This window comes from Bubalus bubalis, chromosome 13, assembly GCF_019923935.1.
Source record: "Bubalus bubalis isolate 160015118507 breed Murrah chromosome 13, NDDB_SH_1, whole genome shotgun sequence".
Classification (NCBI taxonomy): Eukaryota; Metazoa; Chordata; class Mammalia; order Artiodactyla; family Bovidae; genus Bubalus; species Bubalus bubalis.
In genome coordinates, this window is record NC_059169.1 from 16646694 (window position 1) to 16672155 (window position 25462).

Sequence of the window (25462 nt, forward strand, 5' to 3'; positions counted from 1 at the left end):
CAGAGCAGGTCTGTAGCCATTCCAGGCTCAGATGACATGACAGTGCAAGCGTGGATGTTAGCAGATGCTTACCTGGGGTTAGTTTCTGCATCCAGCATCTGCAGGGTGAGGAATCTTCAGGCTCCACCCTAATGAGTTGAATCTAAACCAGTTTCTGGAGACTGGGCCTCGGGCATCAGAGGGCACTTATCCTCTCTCAGGTATGCTAAGGTGCAGTCAGGATGAAGACCACTGTGTAAAAGACTAGTGAAAGCTAGGAGATCTAGAATCCTGATGGCTATGATTCCCCCAGATTCAGTGTTTTTCTACCTTATCTCTAAATTTTTCTCAATTCTACATTTTGTCACCTTTCCCCCAGTTTTAAAGATTAACTGCCTATTCATTTTTCCTACAAGTTCATTCTTTTCTGCTTGAATGTTTTACTGAAGCATTTTTCTTTGATAGCTTGTTTCTATTTGTGTGTGTGTGTGTGTGTGTTTTCCATGAATGAGATATGGGGAAGTTGGGCAAGAAACGTTAACATGGAGGAGGACTTCTACCCACTGTGGAAGTTCTAGCATCTAACCTAGCCATGCAAGAAGTTACCCTAAGAAGCAAGAGGTAGAACCCAATGTCAGGTGCTTTCAGAAGGCTGAATACCAAGGACTCTTATCAAGAAATGTCTAACTCGAGCTTCCTTGGCAGTCCAGTGGTTAACACTCCATGCCACCAATTCAGATGCCTCAGTATTTGATCCCTGGTCAGGGAACTAAGATTCTGCATGCCACATGGCATGGCCCCCCAAAAAAACTAAATTCTGCCTCAGAGACTCAGACTCTCTAAGAACCTTGATTAATGAACATTGTAGTATTAAATTAGGCTCTTTTAAAGATCCTTTATGATTTCAGAGTTGTGAAGAAGTCTTGTGAAAGAGGAAGAACTATACTCAGTTTGTGGAGAGAGTAATCATAGGGTGGTCATAGATTGATATTAAAGAGGAAGGGTTTAAGGGGGCAACGTTTGACCTCATTCTTGCTGATCAATAAAGTTTTAGTTTCATTAGATTTGTGGTTGATAATGAATATTTTCTCAGTTGCTTTATTTCTTATTAGTTGAAGGTGAGAATCGGGAGTGTAGAGATGAGAGATTTCCCTGGTGGTGTCTGCCCACACCAGTGTACATGTGGTGGGGGCAGCTCCTGGAAATGCTGCTACCAGTGTCTGTGTCCCCAGGGTGAGCCACAGCCACTCCTTGCTTCTCTGAGAGACTCTCCAAGACAAGCAGAGTGTTCTGAAATTGGACCTTTCCTTGGGATTCACACCACTGTTTCATTTGGAGTTAAAACTTGGAACAGAACATTGAGCATATGCAGGAGCTAATCTTCTGGCAGCTGGAAAATATTTCACCTGGTTTGCCTCAGCCAGTTTTACCAAATGCTAGAAATGGAAACACTCACAGATTTCAAATGCTGCTGCCGGCTCTCCTGTTAAATGACTCTTTATCTCTAACCTTTCCTTGTGTGTGGAGGGGATGGGTTTACTCAGTCTACCATTGATGGTCTCAGTAACTCCTGTCCTGTGTGTCTGGAAGCTTTGAAGAATCATATTTAATATGTGTATTCTTATTCTCTATATGTACTTTGGGAATTTGTTTTCACAGTTTTGTGCTATTTACTATTTTGTTTTCTATTTTTTTGAGAGAAATCACTGGAAATTCTTCTTTACTTGCTCTTATTTTTCATATAGGCTATAATATCAGTTTTCTATTTTCAATACTTGCAACTTATGCCAGAATGGAAATTCCTTGTATGTTATACTTTTCGTCACTTCTCTGAATTGCCGTGGCTGCTCCTTGCTGGAGGCAGAGTTGTGCATGTGTGCTCAGTCACTCAGTTGTGTCTGATTGTTTGCGACCCCATGGACTGTATCCCACTAGCTTCCTCTGTCCAGAGGATTATCCTAACAAACTTCTGGAGTGGGTTGTCATTTTCTACTCTAGAGGATCTCTCCAACTCTGGAATCAAACCTGAGTCTCCTGTGTCTAATGCATTGAGATGAATTCCTTTCCATTGGGCCATCGGAGGAAGTCCCAAAATAGTGCTTAAGAATAGCAAATGACTCTCCCCTCAAATTACAGCAGATCAAAATAACAGTTCATGTTTGAAAACCTTTATCTTTTTGAAAATTTCTGTCCCAAATAAACAATAATCATTATCAAGAAAAAGAAAAAAAAAGAAAGAATTGACAGATGAATGGAAGATATGGGCCATTAACTGGCATTATACCTTATTGAGGCTGTTAGTTCAACTTTTTTTGTTGTTTGTTTGTTTTAATATTTATTTATTTAGCTGTGCTAAGTCTTGGTTGCAGCATGTGGGATCTAGTTCCCTGACCAGGGAGTGGACCCAGATCCCCTACGTTGGGAGTGTGGAGGTATGGAGTCAGCCACTGGGCCACCAGGGAAGTCCCTCAACTGGATTATCAAATACTGTTTATCATGAAAAAGTCCATATATGTTTAGGCAGTAGTGACCTGCCTTTATTTACACTCTTTTTTGCTGGATTTGTTTCATTTATTCATATTTAGTTTGGTGAGTGTCATTACTCTTATTTCTCCTGTAATTACAAGGATGTTAAGCTCAAATAGAGTGCTGAGTAACAGGAAACTGATTCCCAAAGAGAATCACAAGTTTCGGGAAAGTCTGGGATGGCAGATATTACTGCTGGGCTTCTGGTGGTTTGTGGCTGCAGTACTGGACTGCCCTTGGCCATGCCTGGGCTGGGACTGCCTGTGTGTACAGTTTGTTGTTCTTGCTTCTCTGTGTGGGCCTCCACATTTACATCTCAGGAAACTATAAACAGTGTGGTTGACAGTCCACTGTGTGAGGGACTCTTCCATGAGCTCTCTCTGCCTTTTGGGATGGATGGGAAATGTATGAGAATGGTGGAAATGTATGAGAACAGTGGAAATGTATGAGAACTGATCATTTTAGTTAGGTCTGATCATCTTACTTATACTTCAGCTAGTGTTGCCTTTATCCTCTATAGCAGATGAAAATCTCCATGACTTCATGGAAGGAGAAGCAGTGGGTACAGCCTGTGAATGTGTGTGTGTGCATGCATGTGTATAGATCAAGACAGGAATACTGAGGTTTAGTGAGACACCCATATGAGGAACTGAGCCATCTTTTGGTAAATATCCTGATCAGGCACTAGCTGGCTGAGCAGAAAATGCTTAATTATTTTGGTGTTTGGTGTTATGAATTCTCCTTCCCTCCCTCTTGTGGGATCCTCAGTTACAGACAGATAAAAGAGAGCTATCAAAGTAAACTTGTCAGTTGCTTACCCTGTCTGTGTTAGTAAGGTAGAATTATCAAAAAGGAAAAGCCCTGTTCCTGAAAGATTTCCAAAATTTTGGCATGTTGTCTTTTGAGAAGTCTGTGAAGGAAATGATGTTGAGGGCCAAGGTGTTTACTTTTGGTGACTTGGATTCTTTGAGTGTTTGGTTTTCCTTAATGGTGGAGAAGGAAGGGGACCTGTGGAGAAGGGGACCTTCAGGAAGTGACTAGAGAGAGAAAGCAGGTTGTGGGGTGAAGTGGCTGTTTGGCAGGGTGGGTCAGTGTTGCTGTTTCTTTGCCTTTTTGTTTGGGGAAGAAACTTGCTTTCTCTAAATCTTACTCAGGGTGGAAGCCTCAGTGCACCCTGAGCCAATTGGTTTAGCCTTGGAGAAGAGAGGATTGGGAACATTTCTTTCAACCCACCAACTGTAGTGGATGGTGTATGGAGAACTACAGAAGACATACTTTTTTAGCTTGGCCTCCACCATGTTTAATTCTTTACTCCAAGGAACATTCCAGCTTCTAGGGGGCAGAGGCATATTGAGGCATTGCTCTCGGGAGCTGAGAGCCTGCAGAGCTGCCAAGCCTGGTTTCTTTGTGGTACTCCAACCGAAGCTGGTTTCCATTCCCTTGATCTATACACATGTGGAGTTTGGGGTGGAAAAGAGTGGATGTGTTTGTGCCAGTGTTTCAGTTTGTAAAGATTGGTGAAGAAGGTGATAATAGCATGTCTCCCATATGTGAACCAGGTTGACTTTCTCTTGGGCTGGGACATTGAGAGTACAGGGGACAGGGGCAGGCTGCCAGCAGGCTTGTTCATATGGAAGCAGATTTCTTACTCTTCTGCCACCTTTTTCCATATTAATCTTAAGGCTCAGTTGGTATTGGGCCTGGTTGTGACATTTACTGAGCATCCATGTGCACTAAGCATGATGCACTAAGGCTTTCATATCTTTGAATGTAAAATTTTGCCTTAAGGTTAAACTGTTTGTCACTTGTCTTATAGGAGATAGTGGATCTGCATATTTTTCTTTTAAATTAGTCATGAATGTAGCATTTTGTCAAAATGTATTTTTAACATGCTAATGCTAAAAGTAAGCCTTGTATTAAGAAAAACTGACATTTCTAATTAAGACTTTTTTCTTTTCTTTTAGGAAGGTACCAGAGTAGTTCAACCCATATTTTTGGGGAAAATGATTAGTTATGTTGAAAACTACGATCCCGCTGATTCTGCCGCTTTGCACAAAGCCTACGGCTACGCGGCAGGGCTGAGCGCCTGCGTGCTCGTGTGGGCCGTTCTGCACCACTTGTACTTCTACCACATGCAGCGCGTGGGGATGAGGCTGAGAGTAGCCGTGTGCCATATGATCTACCGCAAGGTGAGTGTCGCTCGGTTTCACGGTGTGTACCTCCCCTGAGGCATCGGAAACATTTGGAGAAAGTTCTTTATAAACTAAAACTTTCCTAACTGTGATCATTTACACCTTCCCAGAGAAGCTTGCTATTTGCATCAAGCCAAGTTTGTTGTTGTTGTTGAAGCAAACGTGATCAATAAATAATGAAAAGTTTTCTTCTGAGATCAAGTGAGGGCTGCCCTTGATAACTTTAAGCCATAGGCTGTTGCAAAATACCCACTAAATTTGTAGTATTGAATTAATATTAAATTATATTTTTAAATATTAAATTAATATTTAAAAATAAGTATTTTTTAAAATTTTTATTTTATTTTTAAACTTTACATAACTGTATTAGTTTTGCCAAATATCAAAATGAATCCACCACATGTATACATGTATTTTGATAAATATACCAAATGATAATAAATATATCAAGCATATCAAATAAATATATCAAATTATTTAAAATAAATCAACATATCAGTGATTTTCATTGTCTTCATACCGAAATACCATAGAGCTGTTTATGGAAAATTTTTGTTGTTGTTTATTAACATCTTAATTTACATCAAATGTTTATTTAAAAGTGAACGTCAGAGATTGGATCTATAGAACTATATCTAGAAGCAGAGAATGTATTTGAGAAAAGGAATGATTATAATTTTAAAAGACCCATTTCATTATATTCAATATAATTATGTTAGAGAAAAATATAAAGAGAATTCATGCCAAATATAGACTCACTCACTATATTCTATAGATGTAATTGTTGTTAATGGTATATTAAATAAAATAGTAGGGTATTTGAGAGAAAACTTAAAATTTTACACTGTTTTATTCATTCTGGAGATAATTTATTACTCTTCATTTAAACTATTTTAATACAATATTTCCTTTTATCTTTAGTATGCATCATAGCACTTTTAATAAGACTGATTTAATATGTTCAGTGATTTTGCATTGAGGAATGCCATGAAATTATTCCATAGTTTACCCTGGTCTAAACTAGTATAAAAGAATAAGGATTTCAGGTATCGTTACAAAGGTATTGCCACAGATACATCAGTGTCAAGAGCTGAAGGGCTCTGTATAAACTTGATCTGGAATACCTCTTTGCCTTTGATGGTTTGCTTTAAAAATAAATCCTTATTTGACTGTATTGTAGCCTTGAAATTTTCCAAAAGAGTAGATCTTAAGTGTTCTCACCACATATATAAAATAGGATAACTATATTAGGTAGTGGATACTTGAAGTGGTATTACTATAGTAATCATTTCCCAACGTGTATTTATATCAAAGTATCATGTGGTAATCTTATATACACAATAAACTCCCCATTGAAAAATTAAACTGAACAGCTTAAATTGAAAATATAACTTCTTTTACTTAGTTGTTACTTATCTAGAGCTTCTATTTCTTCAGAATCCTTCTATCAGCAGAAAATGAGATGTCATCTCATCTTTCCGTGAGCAGAGTCTTGTACATCTTGGGACTGTGTGAACCTGGGGACCTGGCATCTCCCTTTCTTGCTTGATGACAACATCTGGGCTGCTTTCCTTCTGGGTGATGTGGAAATTGCAGTGGTGCCCGCACACTCCAGTCAGGGGTTTTCATTGTCATTTATCATCGTCTTTGTTATTCTGTTGCATCTTTAACCATTTAGCAGATGGATACTCATATGTCCCCACAAATTGGCTAAATGCCTTTTTTTTCAGATCATGCTGATCTCATGTGAGTGATAATCAGTCACTTGTATCCACCTCTTTGCAACCCCATGGACTCTAGCCTACCAGGATCCTCTGTTCATGGAATTCTCCAGGCAAGAATACTGGAGTGGGTTGCATTTCCTTCTCCATAACACTCATAAAAATTATGAAATTTTACCAGAACTGCATTGCGAAAACCTTAAGTTAGATGTGAGGTGATGGTTTAATCAAAGCTCACTCTTTGCAGCACAGGTGAGCCATTGTCCACCTGCTTTTCTTCCTTTACCCTCTAACACTTTGAAATCTTTTCTTTTGAAATGTGATCTTACCTGGTACATTGGCTTATATGAATGTAAGCATCTTCCAAGATGTTCATTTGCTGGCTTAATTATACTTGAAGGATGGTTCCTATATGAAGTCTGAAGTTGTGGAGATTATACGGTAGACATAACCTGGAATTCCAAAAACCTGGGAAAGACAAATTTCCTTGTGCACAGCCTTGCATTGAGAGTCCTGTTGTTTCAGAAACAAGACACTTCTTTTCAGGTTACACGTGGGTTGATTCCTAAGGGCCCAAAAGCTGGTGCTACAGAGCAGCTCTGAAAGGTCCCTCTGAACATTTGTAGTTCATCTTAGGCCCCACCTCCTGATCCCTGGTCCTAGAAAGAAATCAGGTCAAGTGTTAGAAATGGAGTGGCTGCTAAGCTCGTAGCTGTATTTTGTCCTCTCCATGGATTCCGGGTTTGAGCATGTCTCCAGAAGATCTCTAAGGCTGCACGTCTACCACTCCTAAAATGGCCCATCCAGCATTTAGTGCTCTTTGCAGCTGAATTTTGTATGATTGTGAGGGAAGTATCATATATAAAAATGAGCTATCATTTACTTATTAATACGTTGCCACAGATTTGGTAAAGTTACTTTTGGCTTTTCATCATTGATCTTTTTTTCATTCTAGTAAAATATACATGGCATAAAATTTACCATTTTCATTCCTTTTAAGTGCACATTTAGTGACATTAGGTACATTCACATTGGTGGGTGGCCATCACCATTATTCATCTCCAGAACTTTTTCTTTTTCCCAAACTGAACCTCTGTGCCCATTAAGCATTAACTCCCCAACCCCTGTCCCCTCAACCATCACCATTCTACTTCTCTCTGTGAATTTGACTATTTTAGTGCCTCGTGTAAGTGGAATCCTACAGTGTTTGTTATTTTGTGTGAGGCTTATGCTCTGTGTCATGATGTCTTCAAGGTTGATCCATTTGTGGCAGGTGTCAAAATTTAAATCCTTTTTAAGGATGAATAATATTCTGTTACAGGTCTATGCAATATTCTGTATATTTGCTTATCTGTCAATGGACAGTTGTGTCCACCTTTTAGCTATTGTGAACATCGCTGCCATGAATATGAGTGTACAAATTATCTGTTCAAGTTTGTATTTTTAGTTTTTTTGAGTATATCCTTACTAGTATAATTGCTGTATTGTATGCTAATTTTAAGTTTAATTTTTGAAAAATGCCCATATTCTCTTCCATTGTGGTTATATCATTTTATATTCTCACTTGATCACTGATTTTCTTCTTTAACTTCAGGAGTAAACAAAGTGTTTTTATAAACTATGACATTTTGTTTGGATCAGTGGCTCCAGTTCATGGTCTATTGTAGCAACTCCTGGTGTCTCCTTAGTTTCCTCAAATCTCTAGGGCATTTTTCTTACTAAATAAAGGGATTGTGCAGCATGGGTTATGTTTTTTATAGAGTCAGCAGACTGACATTAAGAAACAGCTTCCTCAAAGGAACAGTGTTTTGGACATTATACTTGCTCATTTCAGAATGAACATACTAAACCCAAAGTGTTTAAATATTGTCACCCACAGAATTAATAATTGAGTCTAGATTTATAGTCCAAGTCTCCAAATTTCTTACCTAAGGCAGCCTCTCCACTCTCATCTAATTTGGCTCAAAGTTACTTAGTTGTCTCTTAAGTGTAAACCTACACCCTTTACCCTTCAGACAGGTCCAAGTTCATTGAAATGGGGGGTGGGGGTGATTTTGCTTCTACCTCCTGCTGCTCCTCCCTTTGCCTTCCTTGTGGGTGGGGCTGCCACCACCCTGAGGAGTTAGAGGCTGAACGAGGGTCCCTAGAGCCCTGCTGTCAGGGGTCATCCTGCTGGTGCTGACACCACTCAAGACCCAGAACACATGCTCTGTTGTGTTATGTTCTAAGATGACTTAGGCATTCAGTTCTCTGTCTCCCTTTCTTATTTCAGGCACTTTGCCTGAGTAGCTCGGCCATGGGGAAGACCACCACAGGCCAGATTGTCAACCTGCTGTCCAACGATGTGAACAGGTTTGACCAGGTAAGCTGGCCCTGAGGGATCCTCTTCCATTTCCCATCCTTCCCACTGGGTTCAGATTATTGGGATGCCAGATGCCCGGGTTTGGTTTTGGCCAGGATTCCATCATGGATGTAAGACAAAAGTTCTATTTATCCAACTTTCATTTTTCTGTGTGCAGTTTAGATGCACTTATATATATTGTTCAGTAAATGACAATTTTGTTTTTCTGATAATAAATAGGCAACAGTATTCTTGCTTGGCTTGGTTACTGTTCCTAGGGGTCATCCTAGAGTGGCCCTTCTTGGCACATGGTGTTGGTGTGTCTGGACTGTCTTCCTTGTCCTCTGGATGATGAAGGCCTGGTGAGAGGGAGTGTTCTTTCCCCTGAACCCTGTTCAGTGCCTGCTGCATCAGGAGCCTGCGAGGAATATGCCAAGTGGATGGTCCCCAACCAGACACAACCTACCCTCTGTTGTCTCTCCCCACATTCTTTTTTTCCACTGACCTTAGGCATAGATCACATGACCCAGAGCATTGTAACTGTTGGTCAGATCTGTGTTGCACTAGACACTTCTCTTCAAGTATTCATTCATCAAACATGAAGTAAGGCCCATGCTCAGTTTCAGGGATGAATAAAGCTTAGTTTCTGCCCTATAGAAGCCATAGCCTATCAGGGAGATAAATACATAAGTATTTGCTGGAGAGAGTAGTGGGTACCATAATATAAGTTTTCTGGAGTGTTGGGGAGCCCCAGGGAAATGGGCGCTAAATTCTGCAACAAGAAGCATTTGAGGAAGTCCTGAGCTCATCTGTGGTGTAGACAAAATCAACATCTTCCTTCAGTGCTGCTGGTAGAGTCCTCCCTGACCATCCCTGAGTCTGATCCTATGCTGCCCTGGAACAGCGTCACCTGGGGTGGACGCTTGGATTTCTGCTTCAACAGGTTTAAAGCCCACTAAGATAATTTCTATTTAAATTCCTGGTTATTCCTTCAGAGCAAAGTGTCTCTACACTGTGTCCTTGTGGTTTTGTTTTTATACCATCCCAAGAAGGCTTTTCTTTCTCTTAAGGTAACAATGTTCTTGCACTATCTGTGGGTGGGGCCACTGCAGGCTATAGCAGTGACCGCCCTGCTCTGGATGGAAATAGGAATATCGTGTCTTGCTGGGATGGCGGTTCTCATTATTCTTCTGCTTTTGCAAAGCTGCTTCGGGAAGTTGTTTTCATCACTCCGGTAAGAGAAACACTTCTTTTAAAAATTGATAATATGTAATTGGTAACATCCACAGTCTGCTTGATGCTTTTGTTGAAAAACAAGACAAATGCTTCTCTGGTCTCTTCTTTGTGTGGGTTGTAGACCCTTCAGGCTTAGCCATTGGAGGCTCCAGCCTTATGCTGAAGGCTGATCTTGAAACAGGAACAGGGAAGACATTCACTGGCTCCTCTTGGCACCATATCTGAATAAATAGAGTGTCCTTCAGCAGAATTTACCCATGTCCAAGTTATTTAAATATTGTTAAAATGTCATAATCTTATAGGCCCATTTCTCACTGCATGTATTTTTTGTTATACTTGTGTTGGAGCCTTTTCAGGTATTCTGTTCATGTTTCCATTAAGTTATAAGCACCCCAAGGGCCAGGCTGATTTTCAAGTGCCTTTTTAAAGCCCCACATTTACAGCAGCACATGTGACAGAGAAGTGGCTGGTGGTGAAGAGCCTTCTGGTGATGAGTTAGACCTGAAGCAGGTCCCAGAGGGTTGGAGGTGGGTGATTGTCAAGTGATGGAGATATTGTGCTATTTGAAGCTCACTGAGCTCTTGTGTGTGTTATATGGGTGTGGTTCTGTGCTTGGCGTCTTTCTCTATTTGGAATTCCCTTTCTTGTCTTTGCTGTGGAGAGATGCTCCTTATCCTTTGCAGCCCTGTTCCAGTGCTACCAGGTCTCTGAAGCTCTTCTTGTTCTCCTTTCCTGTCAGAATTAACAGAATTTTCTGCTCCTCAGAACTTCACTCCTATTTTATTACAGCACAGCCACTGTCTTCCTGGTAGATTCGGGTGCCTTTCTGCCTTCTCTACCTGTCCATGACCTCATTGAGCAAACAGTTTGTATCTGACTCATTTTAGGTCTTCCTTGGCCGATGCTGCAAGTTCTCCAAGTTACTTCTTGAAATGGGCTGAATGGTTAACTTTCTAATTGAAACCATTTTCTCGGTTTGTACTTTGAGTAGGACCTGCCTGTTTTCTAAGTACAAAAGGGCTGTAGAGAATAATTTTATTCCTAGCCACACCCCCGTGCCCACTACTGCTGCTGTTGCTGAGGAAAGTTGGGCTGTGGTCACTAAGGCTCATCTCTCACGTCTGTCTCCTTAGGAGTAAGACCGCTATTCTCACAGACGACAGGATCAGGACCTTGAGTGAAGCCATAACTGGCATCAGAACAATAAAAATGAATGCTTGGGAAAAGTCATTTATAGACCTTATTACCAGATTTAGAAGGTAAGTGTATATGTGTGTGTGTATATATATATATATATATATATATAAAATCACTCCATATTTTCATGCTTTATTTCCCATTCTACTGAAAGCTTTAGATGTCTTACCAAATAAGTATTTAAGTTCATTTTCACATTAATGTGTATTTAAATACTTGCTATTCACTGCATCCCCTACATGTTGCAGGAGGGTTAAGTAGAATAGTGGAGATGTCATTTAACCGGCTTTTCCATTTACCATCTTCTCAAAGGAAAAAAGGGTTTCCCTGGTGGCTCAGCTGGTGAAGAATCCACCTTCAATGTGGGAGACCTGGGTTCAATCCCTGGGTTGGGAATATCCCATGGAGAAGGGAACAGATACCCTCTCCAGTATTCTGACCTGGAGAATCCATGGACTGTATAGTCCATGGGGTTGCAAAGAGTTGGACATGATTGAGCGATTTTTACAAGGTAAAAGATATATATGCTTCTTACTTATATAGAAATGAAATTCTGAATACTTCTTAATACCTCAAATTCCAATAAGCAATGCTTTTAAGATAGTATTTGAGACTATGACATTCAAACTAAAATTGTAACTTATGTTGATGGAGCACAAATGGGGAGATTATAGAGATTGGGTGTACCTGTGTTGAGCCAAACTGTATGAATCACTATTCTTCATCATCATCATGTTTAGTCGCTCAGTCATGTCCCACTCTTTGTGACCCCGTGCACTGTGGCCTGCCAAGCTCCTCTGTCAATGGGATTTCTCAGGCAAGAATACTGGAGTGGGTTGCCCTTTCCTCCTCCAAGGGATGTTCCTAACCCAGAGATTTAAACCATGTCTCCTGCATTGCAGGTACATTCTTTACTACCAGGAAACCTCATGAATCACTATTATTAATTTCAAACGGAGCTATGAAAATACTGTTTCTTTTGTTTTGCTTCATGTTTGTAGGATGCTTCTCCATCTTTCATTTAAATGTCTGATGAGCATTTCTCTGACCCTTGTCACCTCATCTTTGCACCTTTGTGGGGTCCCTCCATCTGCTGGGAATATACTCCCATCTTCCTCCTACTCTGGCCTCCTGACTGACTCCAGCTCATATTCTCAGGGTCCACGTGTGTGTGACTTGCCCTGACTCCACTGCTATGGGGTACACGCCTCTGCTCTGGGCTCCTGCAGGGGCTGTGCTGACTGACTCTATCTATTGCCTTTGTGTCTCACAATTTTGGGATGTCTTATTCTCTTCCCTCTCAAGTTCATGAGCCCCTGGAGGGGACAGGCTGTGTCTTTCTGTGAGGAGCCCAGCACAGGACTTGTTATTATGAATGTTTGTTGAATGAATGTTCAAACCCCATCTGATGGACCCAGAATGTTTGAAAGTGTGACATTAAGCCTCCTTTTACTTGGAAGAGTGAAGTGGTGATGAAGTGTGTGGTCCTGGTGCCAGGCAGAACCCCAGGTGTGCACTGTGTAATGTCTCCATGATGTGAGGGATGGTTAATCTCAATCTGTGTCTACTGCCTAGAAAGGGGCCACTCCCATAGGGCACTGAATCCATGTCTTATATGTTGATAGTTCTTATAAAACTTAAGTTCTACTTTCTTTTCCAGGAAGGAAATTTCCAAGATTCTGAAAAGTTCCTACCTTAGGGGCATGAATTTGGCATCATTTTTCGCTGTGAGCAAAAGCATAATTTTGGTCACCTTCATCAGCAATGAGCTCCTTGACAACCTGATCACAGGCAGCCAAGTGTTCATGGTGGTGATGCTGTTCGAAGCTCTGCGGTTTTCAAGCACCCTCTACTTCCCCTTGGCCATCGAGAAGGTGTCAGAGGCCATCATCAGCATCCAAAGAATCAAGGTTTAGTGAAAAATAACTTTTAAGTTATAGGCAGATTTTGCCTAAAATGCCTCCTTTTATGTGGTGTCACTGTGAGCCAGTTAGGTTAGATTTAACTCTTTCAGTGCCAAGCTGGCAGTCTTTCCAAAATGTCTGTATTTTTTAGGTAAAGTGCATTAAAAGCATCATAAGGTCCATGCTTGCTTAGGGCCAGTAGTATCAATAGCAGCAACACATGCTCTTCATCTGTAGTGATGGCTGCAGAATGATTGAAATGTCTAAAAGCAGAAGTGAACAGATGCATCTGCTGTGCTGACTGGAATGACTAGGCAGTGGCTGTGCACAGTCCTTGGGTGACTAGGATTCCTTTCTGTGCCGGAAGGGGAGCAACTTGCTGAGAAGTCCTGTTCCCTGGGCAGGAAGAGTGGCCTCAGATTCACTTAGTTCTCTGTGTTTAAAAATGGATTCTTTCCCCCACAGATGTTTTCTCATTGATTTCTGATCTCTGTATGTTTGTTCTTATTTTACTTAGTGTGTAAGCCTGTCTCTAGCTTTCCTTTTCCTTTCAAACATGTGATTCCCACCAAACCTATTATCTCCTTTTTTAAACTAACTGTCCCTAAATAGTCAGGGGTAAATAATTTTTATCATGAAGCAAGGGCTTGCCACACAGGAGGTTCTCAAGTGTTTCTGTTTAAAATGAAGACTAAATGGGCTTTGTGAAAACGAATGATTTATTATAACCTCTAGGCCCAAAAAGTCTCTCTCTTTTTCTCTAAGTGAGGAAGGGGGACCCATGGTCTTGGCACTGAATGACTCCAATAGCATTGCAAAAGATCTCAACTTCAAAGCACTAAAAGCCTTCAGCAACTTTCATATCCAGTCAAATGTTTCTCTGAGGTGATATTGTTCACAAAGCAGCTTTAGGATTTCCATTACCAGACACTGGGAAGTCAGTCTTTGTGGCTGCAGTTCTGACGTTTATACTTTCCTGCGTAACCTGTTCTGGGTCTGCACTTGCTGGCTAATGGCCATTTAATTTCAGCTTTTTCATCAGACTGTGTCCTGGAGAAAAATCCAGCCAGCATTTTTGGCGCCTTTATGAGCTGATCATCTATTGAATGGGGTCTTATTTAACCCTTGGAAGACTGTGACATCTGTCCACCTCAGAGGTATTATTTGTGGACAAGTGCTCAATAAATTTAATTCTTCACTTAGGGCATAATTTTCCTTTTCTTTCTTTTGTGTTTGAAAGTGAGGAATTTCTATTCTAGTATACACAGACTGAATATTGATGTCTTGGTTACATGCTTAAGCTGAAACTGTATTTGATTCTGTCTCGACCAGATATATAACATATACATTACTCTCCAGGGCCCTTGGTCTTTTTAATCAATAGAAGTTGATAATAGGCCAGGTGAGAAATTTAAGCAAGGCTTTACTGAGGCTTGTGCTGCAGCACAAAGTATAAAAGCAAGAAACTGGTGCCCCCGGTTGACTCAATAGGGTGGGCTAGTTCCTTAAGTGGGGTGAGGGTGGGGGAGGTTTGGTGGTTTGAGCCTCAGGGGTGACTTATGTCGTCTGCCCACTGTCTTGTTGGTGCCATGTGCCAAGATCATATGCAGTTCCCTTCTTTGCTCCCAAAAGCTCAGAAATGGCAGTTGGCTTGTGGTGTTTTCATATCTTACTGTTTGTGCCTTTGCATGCATGCAGTTATGTTTAGTCTCTTACGATTTCTTTGTATTTTGTTGCTCAAGGAGACGTTTGTCCAGGTGCAAGCACTCCCGTAGAGGGTCCCAGGTTCCAGCCTGTCCCATCACCTGTTGCTTGTTGCTGTATTAGTGTAGACTATGTAAGACTGCAGCCATGCAGTCAGTGGTTGGATGGTTTGAACAGGCATGCAGTATGTTTCTTCCTTTAGCTGATACCCACAATGGGCTGAGAGTGAGAGGCTCAGTCTTAGCTGTAGTTGGGACTGTAAAAGCACACAAATGATGTAGTGTCTCCCCTCTGTGTGACTTAGTATTACTCTAGGGAATAAGAGGTAGGGAGGGCAGTGCCAGCTAGGGATATCCTGAACTTGTTTCAGTAAGGTTAGTATTTGAGATGGGCCCAGAAAGGTGGGTGGGGTCAGTATTCAGGGTGTCCAGGTAGAGGCTGCCTGGGGAATGTGAACTTAGGTGCAGGTAGGTCACTGCGGTGGGTGGTGGGGGGGGAGTGTTAAGCTTGTGGACACTCTCAGAGGGGCTGTAAGGAGATCAGGAGGGAGTTGTCTTGGGGTGGGGTCAGTGGTGTTGGGGAGGACTGGGGAAGGAACCAGAAAAAGAAAAGTTGCATTATTGAAATAACTCATAGTGAATGAGACTCTGAAATTATATTGTTTCAAAAGGAAAAGAGAATTAGGAAAGATGTGAATTGTGTCAGAACAGGTGAGAGCTGGTACCTGGCTGATGATGGGAGAGGTGGCTTGGAGATAGAACTCAGGCTGTGGTGGTTGAAAGTCTGCAAACGTGTCCTCAGACCACTGTCTGTCCATCCTGCCTCCTGGTGGACATGGGCTCAGGGAGGATAGGAGTCTCTGTGCCTCATGTTAGGTTCTCAGTGAGCCTGGATGAGAGGAGGAAGGAATGAATGAATCACATCTTCCACCAGCAGGTGTTTGAGAGTAATGCAAGGATCTTGTCTTTTTTTTTCTTCACAATGGTTTTCACATTCAGTTTTTACCCATTCTTCTTTTGAAGTAGAAGTTTTCAATCACATTTATGACTCTGAGGCATGATAGATGGGGTGTCAAGATGTTTAAGGTAGTAGATTACTGTTTATGTGTCATTTTCTTCCTCAAACATCCTCACATGCTTGTTTCAGTTTCCCCACTTATTGGTAAGGATTCGGTTTGCCTGTGGGTCCCAGAGGTACCCATGTTAAAGCTGCTTATACAGGTCATTTGTTTTTCTCTCATGCAAGAATCCTGTGAGGCTCTGAATGAGTTTCCTGGCACTGCTGTTATAAAGTACCACAAACCAGGTGGCTTAAAACCACAGGAATGCATTATTTCACAACCCTGGAGGATAGAAGTCTGAATTCAAGGTGTCAGCAGGGTCAGGATCCCTCTGAATCTAATAAGGGAGCATCCTTTCTTGCCTCTGTAGGCTTTGAGTGGTTTTAGGCAATCCTTGGCATTCCGTCACTTGTAACTGCCGTCACTCCAGCCTCTGTCTCCCTCATTGGGTAACTGTTTTTTGGGTGCATATCTGTATCTGCATCTCTCATAAGGGCACCAATCATATTGGATTCAGGGCCTACTCCTCTGTGATCTCACTTTAATTGATTATATTTACAACAACTAAGTATCCAAAGTCATATTTTGAGGTAACTGGGGCTAGGACCATAGTGTATAATTTTTTGTGGGGATCCAATTCATTTCATAATAAGTTCCATGGTTAGTGTGATCGTCTGTGGTGTTAGGGACCCAGACTCTTTCTTTTTTAAAAAATTAATTAATATACTTTAATTGGAAGCTAATAACTTTACAATATTGTGGTGGTTTTTGCCATACATCAACATCAATCAGCCACAGGTATACACATGTCCCCCATTCCAAACCCCCCTCCCATCTCCCTCCTCATCCCATCCCTCTGGGTTGTCCCAGTGTACCGGCTTTGAATGCCCTGTTTCATGCATTGAACTTGGACTGGTCATCTGTTTCACATATGGCAATATACATGTTTCAATGCTATTCTCTCAAATCATCCCACCCTTGCCTTCTCCCACAGAGTTTAAAAGTCTGTTCTTTATATATGTGTCTCTTTTGTGATCTCACATTTAGGGTCATTGTTACCATCTTTCTAAATTCCATATATATGTGTCAATATACTGTACTGGTGTTTCTCTTTCTGACTTACTTCACTCTGTATGTGTGTGTGTGTGTTAGTTGCTCAGTTGTGTCTGACTCTTTGTGAACCCATGGACTGTAGACCACCAGTCTCCTTTGTCCATGGGATTTTCCAGGCAAGAATACTGGAGTGGGTTGCCATTTCCTTCTTTGGGGGATCTTCCCAACCAAGGAATTGAACCCAGGTCTCCTGCATTGCAGGAAGATTCTTTACTCTCTGAGCCACCAGGAAAGCCACCATACCCTCTCAACTAGATATTAGAGGATATCAAAGAGTTCATGTTGTTGTGTATTAATGATGTCCGTAGAATTTTAACTGAACTTGTAAGACAGCAAGGGAAATCCTGATTAAAGCAGAAGACCATAGCAGGGTGCTAAGGTGGCTAATTATTTCCATGGCCACAAGGGCGCAAAAGAGAACCTGTGATCTGATACCGTGAATAAAGCCAGAAAGGTTTGCAAGGCTCTATCCTCAGGAAAATGAGTTACCAAAGGAATACATTACCCTCCAAGGCAGTCTATCAAGAAACTTCCTGATTTAACTCTTGTAGAGGGAGCTTAAGTGTCTTAGAGAATTCATAGCATGGCACAGCTGACCCTTGTTGGAACTGGAGCCTGCATTCACGCTGTCCATTTGGAATAGCCTGAAAAACCTGTATGTCTTTGATCCAGGAATCCCATTTCAAAGAACCTCTCTCTGGATAGTTAGATGTAAACAAGCAAATATAAAATGATATATAGAAGGTTAGTCAACATAGCCTTGTTTGTAACAGTAAAAAGATGGAAAGAATTCAAGTGTCCAGTAGAGGGAACTAGTGGATAAACTTTGGTGCATCCATACAGTGGACTCCTAAGCAAATTTAAAAATAATGGGGTGATCTCTGTGTGCTGGTGGGGAATCATCCTGGGACTGTTTTTTTTCTCCCCCGCCCCACTCTCCTGGCCACCACCCACTCCTTAAGGCTTTCTTGTTAATCAAAAGAAAAAAAAAAGCAGAACAACGTATAATATATGAGAGAGAGGGAAAGAGATGTCTTATGTAAGAAAGAGGGAAATCCCATGCATATTGCTTGTATTTACAAAAAGAAACATTGATAGGAGAAGTAAAAGGATAAATGATGAAAATGACTACTAGGACAGGTGGGGAGAATGAGGTGGATGGGGCGGTGGCTCAATCTCACTTGTATTCAGCTTACTACATAGTTTTGACCTTTCAATTATCTAGTTTTAAAAACTTAATTAAAACCCCTCAAAAGTCAATAGTTAAATGCCTGTCAAATGTACATCCTTTCTGAATGAACCTGCACACTGGCCTGAAGGAGAGCAGGGTCAGGGTGGAGAAGCCTACAATCAGCAGGAAGCCTGATGGAGATGAGGCTGGTAGTGACTGCACCTTGGAGGCAAAGCATAGGGAGTTGAGGGACTCAGAGATGTTCTCGTGTAGGGGAGAAATGTTCACAAATATGAGCATCTTAGCACTCTGTATTATAGGCTACATTTCATCCACCTCATTAGAACTGATTTAAATGCATTTTTAATAGCTGAGTATGCAAAGAAATAGAGGAAAACAACAGAATGGGAAAGACTAGAGATCTCTTCAAGAAAATTAGAGATACCAAGGGAACATTTCATGCAAAGATGGGCTCAATAAAGGACAGAAGTGGTATGGACCTAACAGAAGCAGAAGATATTAAGAAGAGGTGGCAAGAATACACAGAAGAACTATACAAAAAAGATCTTCATGACCCAAATAATCACGATGATGTGATCACTGACCTAGAGCCAGACATCCTGGAATGTGAAGTCAAGTGGGCCTTAGAAAGCATCACGATGAACAAAGCTAGTAGAGGTGATGGAATTCCAGTTGAATTATTTCAAGTCCTGAAAGATGATGCTGTGAAAGTGCTGCACTCAATATGTCAGCAAATTTGGAAAACTCAGCAGTGGCCACAGGACTGGAAAAGGTCAGTTTTCATTCCAATCCCAAAGAAAGGCAATGCCAAAGAATTCTCAAACTACCACACAATTGCACTCATCTCACACACTAGTAAAGTAATGCTCAAAATTCTCCAAGCCAGGCTTCAGCAATACGTGAAGCGTGAACTTCCTGATGATCAAGCTGGTTTTAGAAAAGGCAGAGGAACCAGAGATCAAATTGCCAACATCCTCTGGACCATGGAAAAAGCAAGAGAGTTCCAGAAAAACATCTATTTCTGCTTTTTTTACTATGCCAAAGCCTTTGATTGTATGGATCACAGTAAACTGTGGAAAATTCTGAAAGAGATGAGAATACCAGACCACTTGACCTGCCTCGTGAGAAATCTGTATGCAGGTCAGGAAGCAACAGTTAGAACTGGACATGGAACAACAGACTGGTTCCAGAAAGGAAAAGGAGTACAACAAGGCTGTATGTTGTCACCCTGCATATTTAACTTATATGCAGAGTACATTATGAGAAACGCTGGGCTGGAAGAAGCACAAGCTGGAATCAAGATTGCTGGGAGAAATATCAATAACCTCAGATATGCAGATGACACCACCCTTATGGTAGAAAGTGAAGAGGACCTAAAAAAACTCTTGTTGAAAGTGAAAGTGAAGAGTGAAGAAGTTCGTTTAAAGCTCAACATTCAGAAAACGAAGATCATGGCATCCGGTCCCATCACTTCATGGGAAATAGATGGGGAAACAGTGTCAGACTTTATTTTTTTGGGCTCCAAAATCACTTCAGATGGTGACTGCAGCCAAGAAATGAAAAGACCCTTAGTCCTTGGAAGGAAAGTTATGACCAACCTAGATGTCACATTGAAAAGCAGAGACATTACTTTGCCAACAAAGGTTCATTTAGTCAAGGCTATGGTTTTTCCTGTGGTCATGTATGAATGTGAGAGTTGGACTGTGAAAAAGGCTGAATGCCGAAGAATTGATGTTTTTGAACTGTGGTGTTGTAGAAGACACTTGAGATCCCTTGGGCTGCAAGGAGATCCAACCAGTCCATTCTGAAGGAGATCAGCCCTGGGATTTCTTTGGAAGGAATGATGCTAAAGCTGAAACCCCAGTACTTTGGCCACCTCATGCGAAGAGTTGACTAATTGGAAAAGACTCTGATGCTGGGAGGGATTGGGGTAGGAGGAGAAGGGGACAACGGAGGATGAGATGGCTGGATGGCATCACTGACTCGATGGATGTGAGTCTGTGTGAACTCCGGGAGTTGGTGATGGACAGGGAGGCCTGGTGTGCTGCAATTCATGGGGTCGCAAAGAGTCGGACACGACTGAGTGAATGAACTGAACTGAACTGAATATTCCATCATATATATGTACCACAACTTTCTTATCCATTTGTCTGCCAATGGACATCTAGGTTGCTTCCATGTCCTCGTTATTGAAAACAGTGCTGTGATGAACATTGAGGTACATGTGTCTCTTTCAATTCTGATTTCCTCAGTGTGTACGCCCAACAGTGGGACTGCTGGGTCATATGGCAGTTCTATTTCCAGTTTTTTTAAGGAATCTCCACACTGTTCTCCATAGTGGCCGTACTAGTTTGCATTCCTATCAATAGTGTAAAAGGGTTCCGTTTTCTCTGCACCTTCTCCAGCATTTATTGTTTGTAGACTTTTTGATAGCAGCCATTCTAACTGGTGTGAGATGGTATCTCATTGTGGTTTTGATTTGCATTTCTCTGATAATGAGTGATGTTGAGCATCTTTTCATGTGTCTGTTAGCCATCTGTATGTCTTCTTTGGAGAAATGTCTATTTAGTTCTTTGTCCCATTTTTTGATTGGGTCATTTATTTTTCTGGAATTGAGGTGCATGAGCTGCTTGTATGTTTTTGAGATTAATTCTTTGTCAGTTGCTTCATTTGCAATTATTTTTTCCCATTCTGAAGGCTATCTTTTTACCTTGCTTATAATTTCCTTCATTGTGCAAAAGCTTTTAAGTTTAATTAAGTCCCATTTGTTTATTTTTCCTTTTATTTCCATTACTCTGGGAGGTGGGTCATAGAGGATCCGGCTGTGATGTATGTCGGAGAGTTGTTTGCCTATGTTTTCCTCTAGGGTTTTATAGTTTCTGGTCTTACATTTAGATCTTTAATCCATTTTGAATTTATTTTTTTGTATAATGTTAGAAAGTTTTCTAGTCTCATTCTTTTACAGGTGGTTGACCAGTTTTCCCAGCACCACTTGTTAAAAAGATTGTCTTTTTCCATTGTATATTCTTGCCTCCTTTGTCAAAGATAAGGTGTTCATAGCTGTGTGGATTTATCTCTGGGCTTTCTATTTTGTTCCATTGATCTACATTTCTGTCTTTGTGCCAGTACCATACTGTCTTGATGACTGTAGCTTTGTAGTGTAGTCTGAAGTCAGGCAGGTTGATTCCTCCAGTTCTATTCTTCTTTCTCAAGATTGCTTTGGTTCTTCAAGGTTATTTTGTATTTCCATACTAATTGTGAAATTATTTGTTCTAGTTCTGTGGAAAATACCATTGATAACTTTTGATACCATTGATAGGAATTGCATTGAATCTAGGATTGCTTTGGGTAGTATACTCATTTTCACTATATTGATTCTTCTGATCCATGAACATGGTACATTTCTCTATTTGTGTCACCTTTGATTTCTTTCATTAGTGTTTTATAGTTTTCTATATATAGGTCTTTTGTTACTTTAGGTACATTTATTCCTAAGTATTTTATTCTTTTTGTCACAATGGTGAATGGGATTGTTTTCTTAATTTCTCTTTCTGTTCTTTCTTTCTTTTTACCCCAATGCATGTGACCTTGACCCCGCTGGCAGCCCCCAAGGCCCAGTCTGGGAAGGAAGATGGTCCTGGTTGCTGTCACTCCCCCTGCCCAGGATTTAGTCACAGCTGCTCCTGTCTGCTTGAGAGACTGGAGACAGAGGGAGGGCCTCCTTCCAGGCTGCTACATGCAGCTAAAACCCAGGGTTTGTTACCTCAGAAGAAAGAGAGCAGGTTTCAAGGTCAGCCAGCAGTCTATGCCTCATGCTCACAGTTTTGGGGACCTTGGGGGAGTGGGAGTGGTATAAATTGTTTGTTCACTTTCTCTACAACTCTAGCTTTCCCCTTTGAATTATGTCTAGCATTTGCAAGACACGAGGGAGTTTTCTTGTATGTGTTTTTCAGCTTTGTAGCAGCTTATAAGACTGTTTTATTCAGCTACTTTGCATCATTTAGCTGCTAAGTGGTGTAGAAGATGACAAGAAATGGGAGGTGTGGCCATTCCTGCTGTGGAGGAGAGAGGGCATTGACTATGGAGAAGAGGCAGTGATTGTGAAAAGATGCTTGTCAAATGCTTTCTAAGATGTAGAAACTTAAGAGCATTTTCTTTTTAGAATGATGACTTAAGTGATAGTTATCATCAAGCAGTGATATGGATTTGACACACACAAAGGGGAAAGCATTGTGTACAGGGTTTGCACTCAGAGTTTCTGTCATTGATCTTGTGTTCCCAGTCTGTCCTGTGCCACCTGATTCCTGATGGCCTGGGAAGGCCCTTCCTCTCTGTTTTCCTCTCTGTGTCCCATGTTGCTTGGCACATGGTGGGATTCAGTTACTATTAATGAAATAATTTCCTACCAGCTCACCTGTTTATTGTTGGTAACACAAAAGTATAACAGTTGAATTGTCCAGGTTCTAAATGTATTGGAGTTTGAAGGCATATTTTCTGCTTAGAGAGGAACCAGTACACTTGTTGAGAAGGTAACAAAGATAGCCTCATGGCCAGGAACTCTTTATTTATCTGTTTTATACACACACACACACACACACATACATACTATATGTAGGTCAGGAAGCAACAGTTAGAACTGGACATGGAACAACAGACTGGTTTCAAATAGGAAAAGGAGTACATCAAGGCTGTATATTGTTACCCTGCTTATTTAACTTATATGCAGACTACATCATGAGAAACGCTGGGCTGGAAGAAACACAAGCTGGAATCAAGATTGCCGGGAGAAATATCAATAACCTCAGATATGCAGATGACACCACCCTTATGGCAGAAAGTGAAGAGGAACTCAAAAGCCTCTTGATGAAAGTGAAAGTGGAGAGTGAAAAAGTTGGCTTAAAGCTCAACATTCAGAAAATGAAGATCATGGCATCCAATCCCATCACTTCATGAGAAATAGATGGGGAAACAGTGGAAACAGTATCAGACTTTATTTTTGGGGGCTCCAAAATTCACTGCAGATGGTGACTGCAGCCATGAAATTAAAAGACGCTTACTCCTTGGAAGGAAAGTTATGACCAACCTAGATAGCATATTCAAAAGCAGAGACATTATTTGCCAACAAAGGTCCGTCTAGTCAAGACGATGGTTTTTCCTGTGGTCATGTATGGATGTGAGAGTTGGACTGTGAAGAAGGCTGAGCACTGGAGAATTGATGCTTTTGAACTGTGGTGTTGGAGAAGACTCTTGAGAGTCCCTTGGACTGCAAGGAGATCCAACCAGTGCATTCTGAAGGAGATCAGCCCTGGGATTTCTTTGGAAGGAATGATGCAAAAGCTGAAACTCCAGTACTTTGGCCACCTCATGTGAAGAGTTGACTCATTGTAAAAGACTGTGATGCTGGGAGGGATTGGGGGCAGGAGGAGAAGGGGACGACAGAGGATGAGATGGCTGGATGGCATCACTGACTCGATGGACGTGAGTCTGAGTGTACTGCGGGAGTTGGTGTTGGACAGGGAGGCCTGGCGTGCTGTGAATCATGGGGTTGCAAAGAGTCGGACACGACTGAGCAACTGAACTGAACTGAACTGATACTATATTATATATATGCTATACTATATTATATGTGTATGCATACCATATTCTATAATAATATGTACTATATATTATATAGTGTTTCTCATGTGAACCAAGACTTAATAAAATACAGTTGTAAAATGATAGGTAGGTGTAAATAATAGGTATAAAACTTTTTTTTTTTTTGGCAAATTCCAGAGAAGCAGTTGTTTTGTTTGTGCTTTGTTCTTGCAGTGTAAACAGTCTATGCCTTTCCTTTTTCTATAGAACTTTCTATCACTTGATGAGATTTCACAGTGCTACCCTCAGCTGCCATCAGATGGTGAAATGATAGTGGACGTGCAAGATTTAACAGGATTTTGGGAAAAGGTAAGAGACACTCCATTGCAGGATCGTGACTGCTAAAAGACAACTGTGACATAGATTTATTGGAGAATTTTGGTATTTTACACATACTGTTAAGTGTGAATTGCTCATTTACTGAAAATATGTTATAAAAATTCTTAGAATCAGAATAAGATTTGCAATGAATGGAGATTAAGTATAAAGTTAGCATAAGGCATTTGACATGTTGCTCTCTATCTCATTTTCAAGAGAGCTTTCAGAGCATTAGCACATGTTGAATTGAAAGTACATAACATTCTTTTTTAAAATTTTAGTTTATTTTCCATTATATTTTATTACATAATATTAAATGTAAATCCCTGCTCTATATAATAGGATCACCTTAAACAAAAGATACAGAGCATATATACATCTTTTCTTGAAAGCCCAGATCTAATATTTTGGGAATCAGTGGTTTAACTGTTTTTAAACATGGCAATATCCTTTGGGGTTACTTATGGTTATGAAGTAGACAGACAGAATGCTGTAGTATTGAATGGGTTAATTAACAAATACATAACCAGTTGCTACAGACCAGAGGCTTTGAGGAATCAGTGTACATTTTTTGCCCTGATGTTCTTACTTTACATTGAATGAGGCCATGATTGGAACTTGGCTGTGGGGTAGGGTGGGGGCTCCCCCATCCTGAGCTTCTGGATGGTTCTGGCTACTTTGGTGGCAGCTGGAGGCAAGAGGAGACAGCAGGTGGGGATCATGAGCACCAGAGATTCCCAGCTGAAGTGTTGCACTATGTGGTGAGCTGACAGGGAGAATTGGCAATTTCCCAATACTTGCTTTATTTATGAAGTTCAGACAAATAGGAAAAACAGCAGAGACTGCTCTCAAGAAGTCTCAAAATATCTCATTCCTTGCACCCCTTTAACCAATGACAGAAACGTCGCCCCTGGTTCCCTTTTCCTCTGTGCACATCCTCATGGATCAGTGTGGATTAGTCAGGAAAACAGAACCCACGTCATGGGGGAGGGAGTTCCATGCAGTGAATTAGTTACATAGGAGATGAAAGAGCCAAAAGGGTAAAATGGTGGTAAGTGAGGCAATGCAGGGATTAGTGATAGTAAGAAGCTGTTCCCAACCTCAGGGCTGGAGGGACTCGGGGAGGAGCTGCCTCCATCAGAAGGTTGATATCCAGAGCAGCCTCCTGGCCCTGGGGCTGTCAGAGTGGGGACCACAGGGCAAGTGCCAGACTCTGTAGACTCATCCTGTCTTCCATGCCTGTGACTCTGTTGTGCCATCTGCGTCATGTTCATCTGCTTCTGATTCACCACCTGCCATCCCCACCATCAGGCTTCTCTGATGGTCAGAAGGTAAAGAATCC

The 25462-nt window shown here is 41.2% G+C and overlaps 1 protein-coding gene across 1 annotated transcript in view; it reads left to right on the top strand.

Annotated features, from left to right (window-relative positions):
- LOC102392111 (ATP-binding cassette sub-family C member 4) overlaps positions 1-25462 on the top strand; it is a 161578-nt gene that overhangs the window by 17708 nt on the left and 118408 nt on the right. The window contains exons 4-9 of the mRNA XM_044926896.2: positions 4470-4694; positions 8691-8780; positions 9830-9993; positions 11129-11254; positions 12853-13102; positions 24010-24111. Of these exons, the coding sequence (XP_044782831.2) occupies positions 4470-4694; positions 8691-8780; positions 9830-9993; positions 11129-11254; positions 12853-13102; positions 24010-24111 (957 nt within the window). The remainder of the gene's footprint in view (positions 1-4469; positions 4695-8690; positions 8781-9829; positions 9994-11128; positions 11255-12852; positions 13103-24009; positions 24112-25462) is intronic.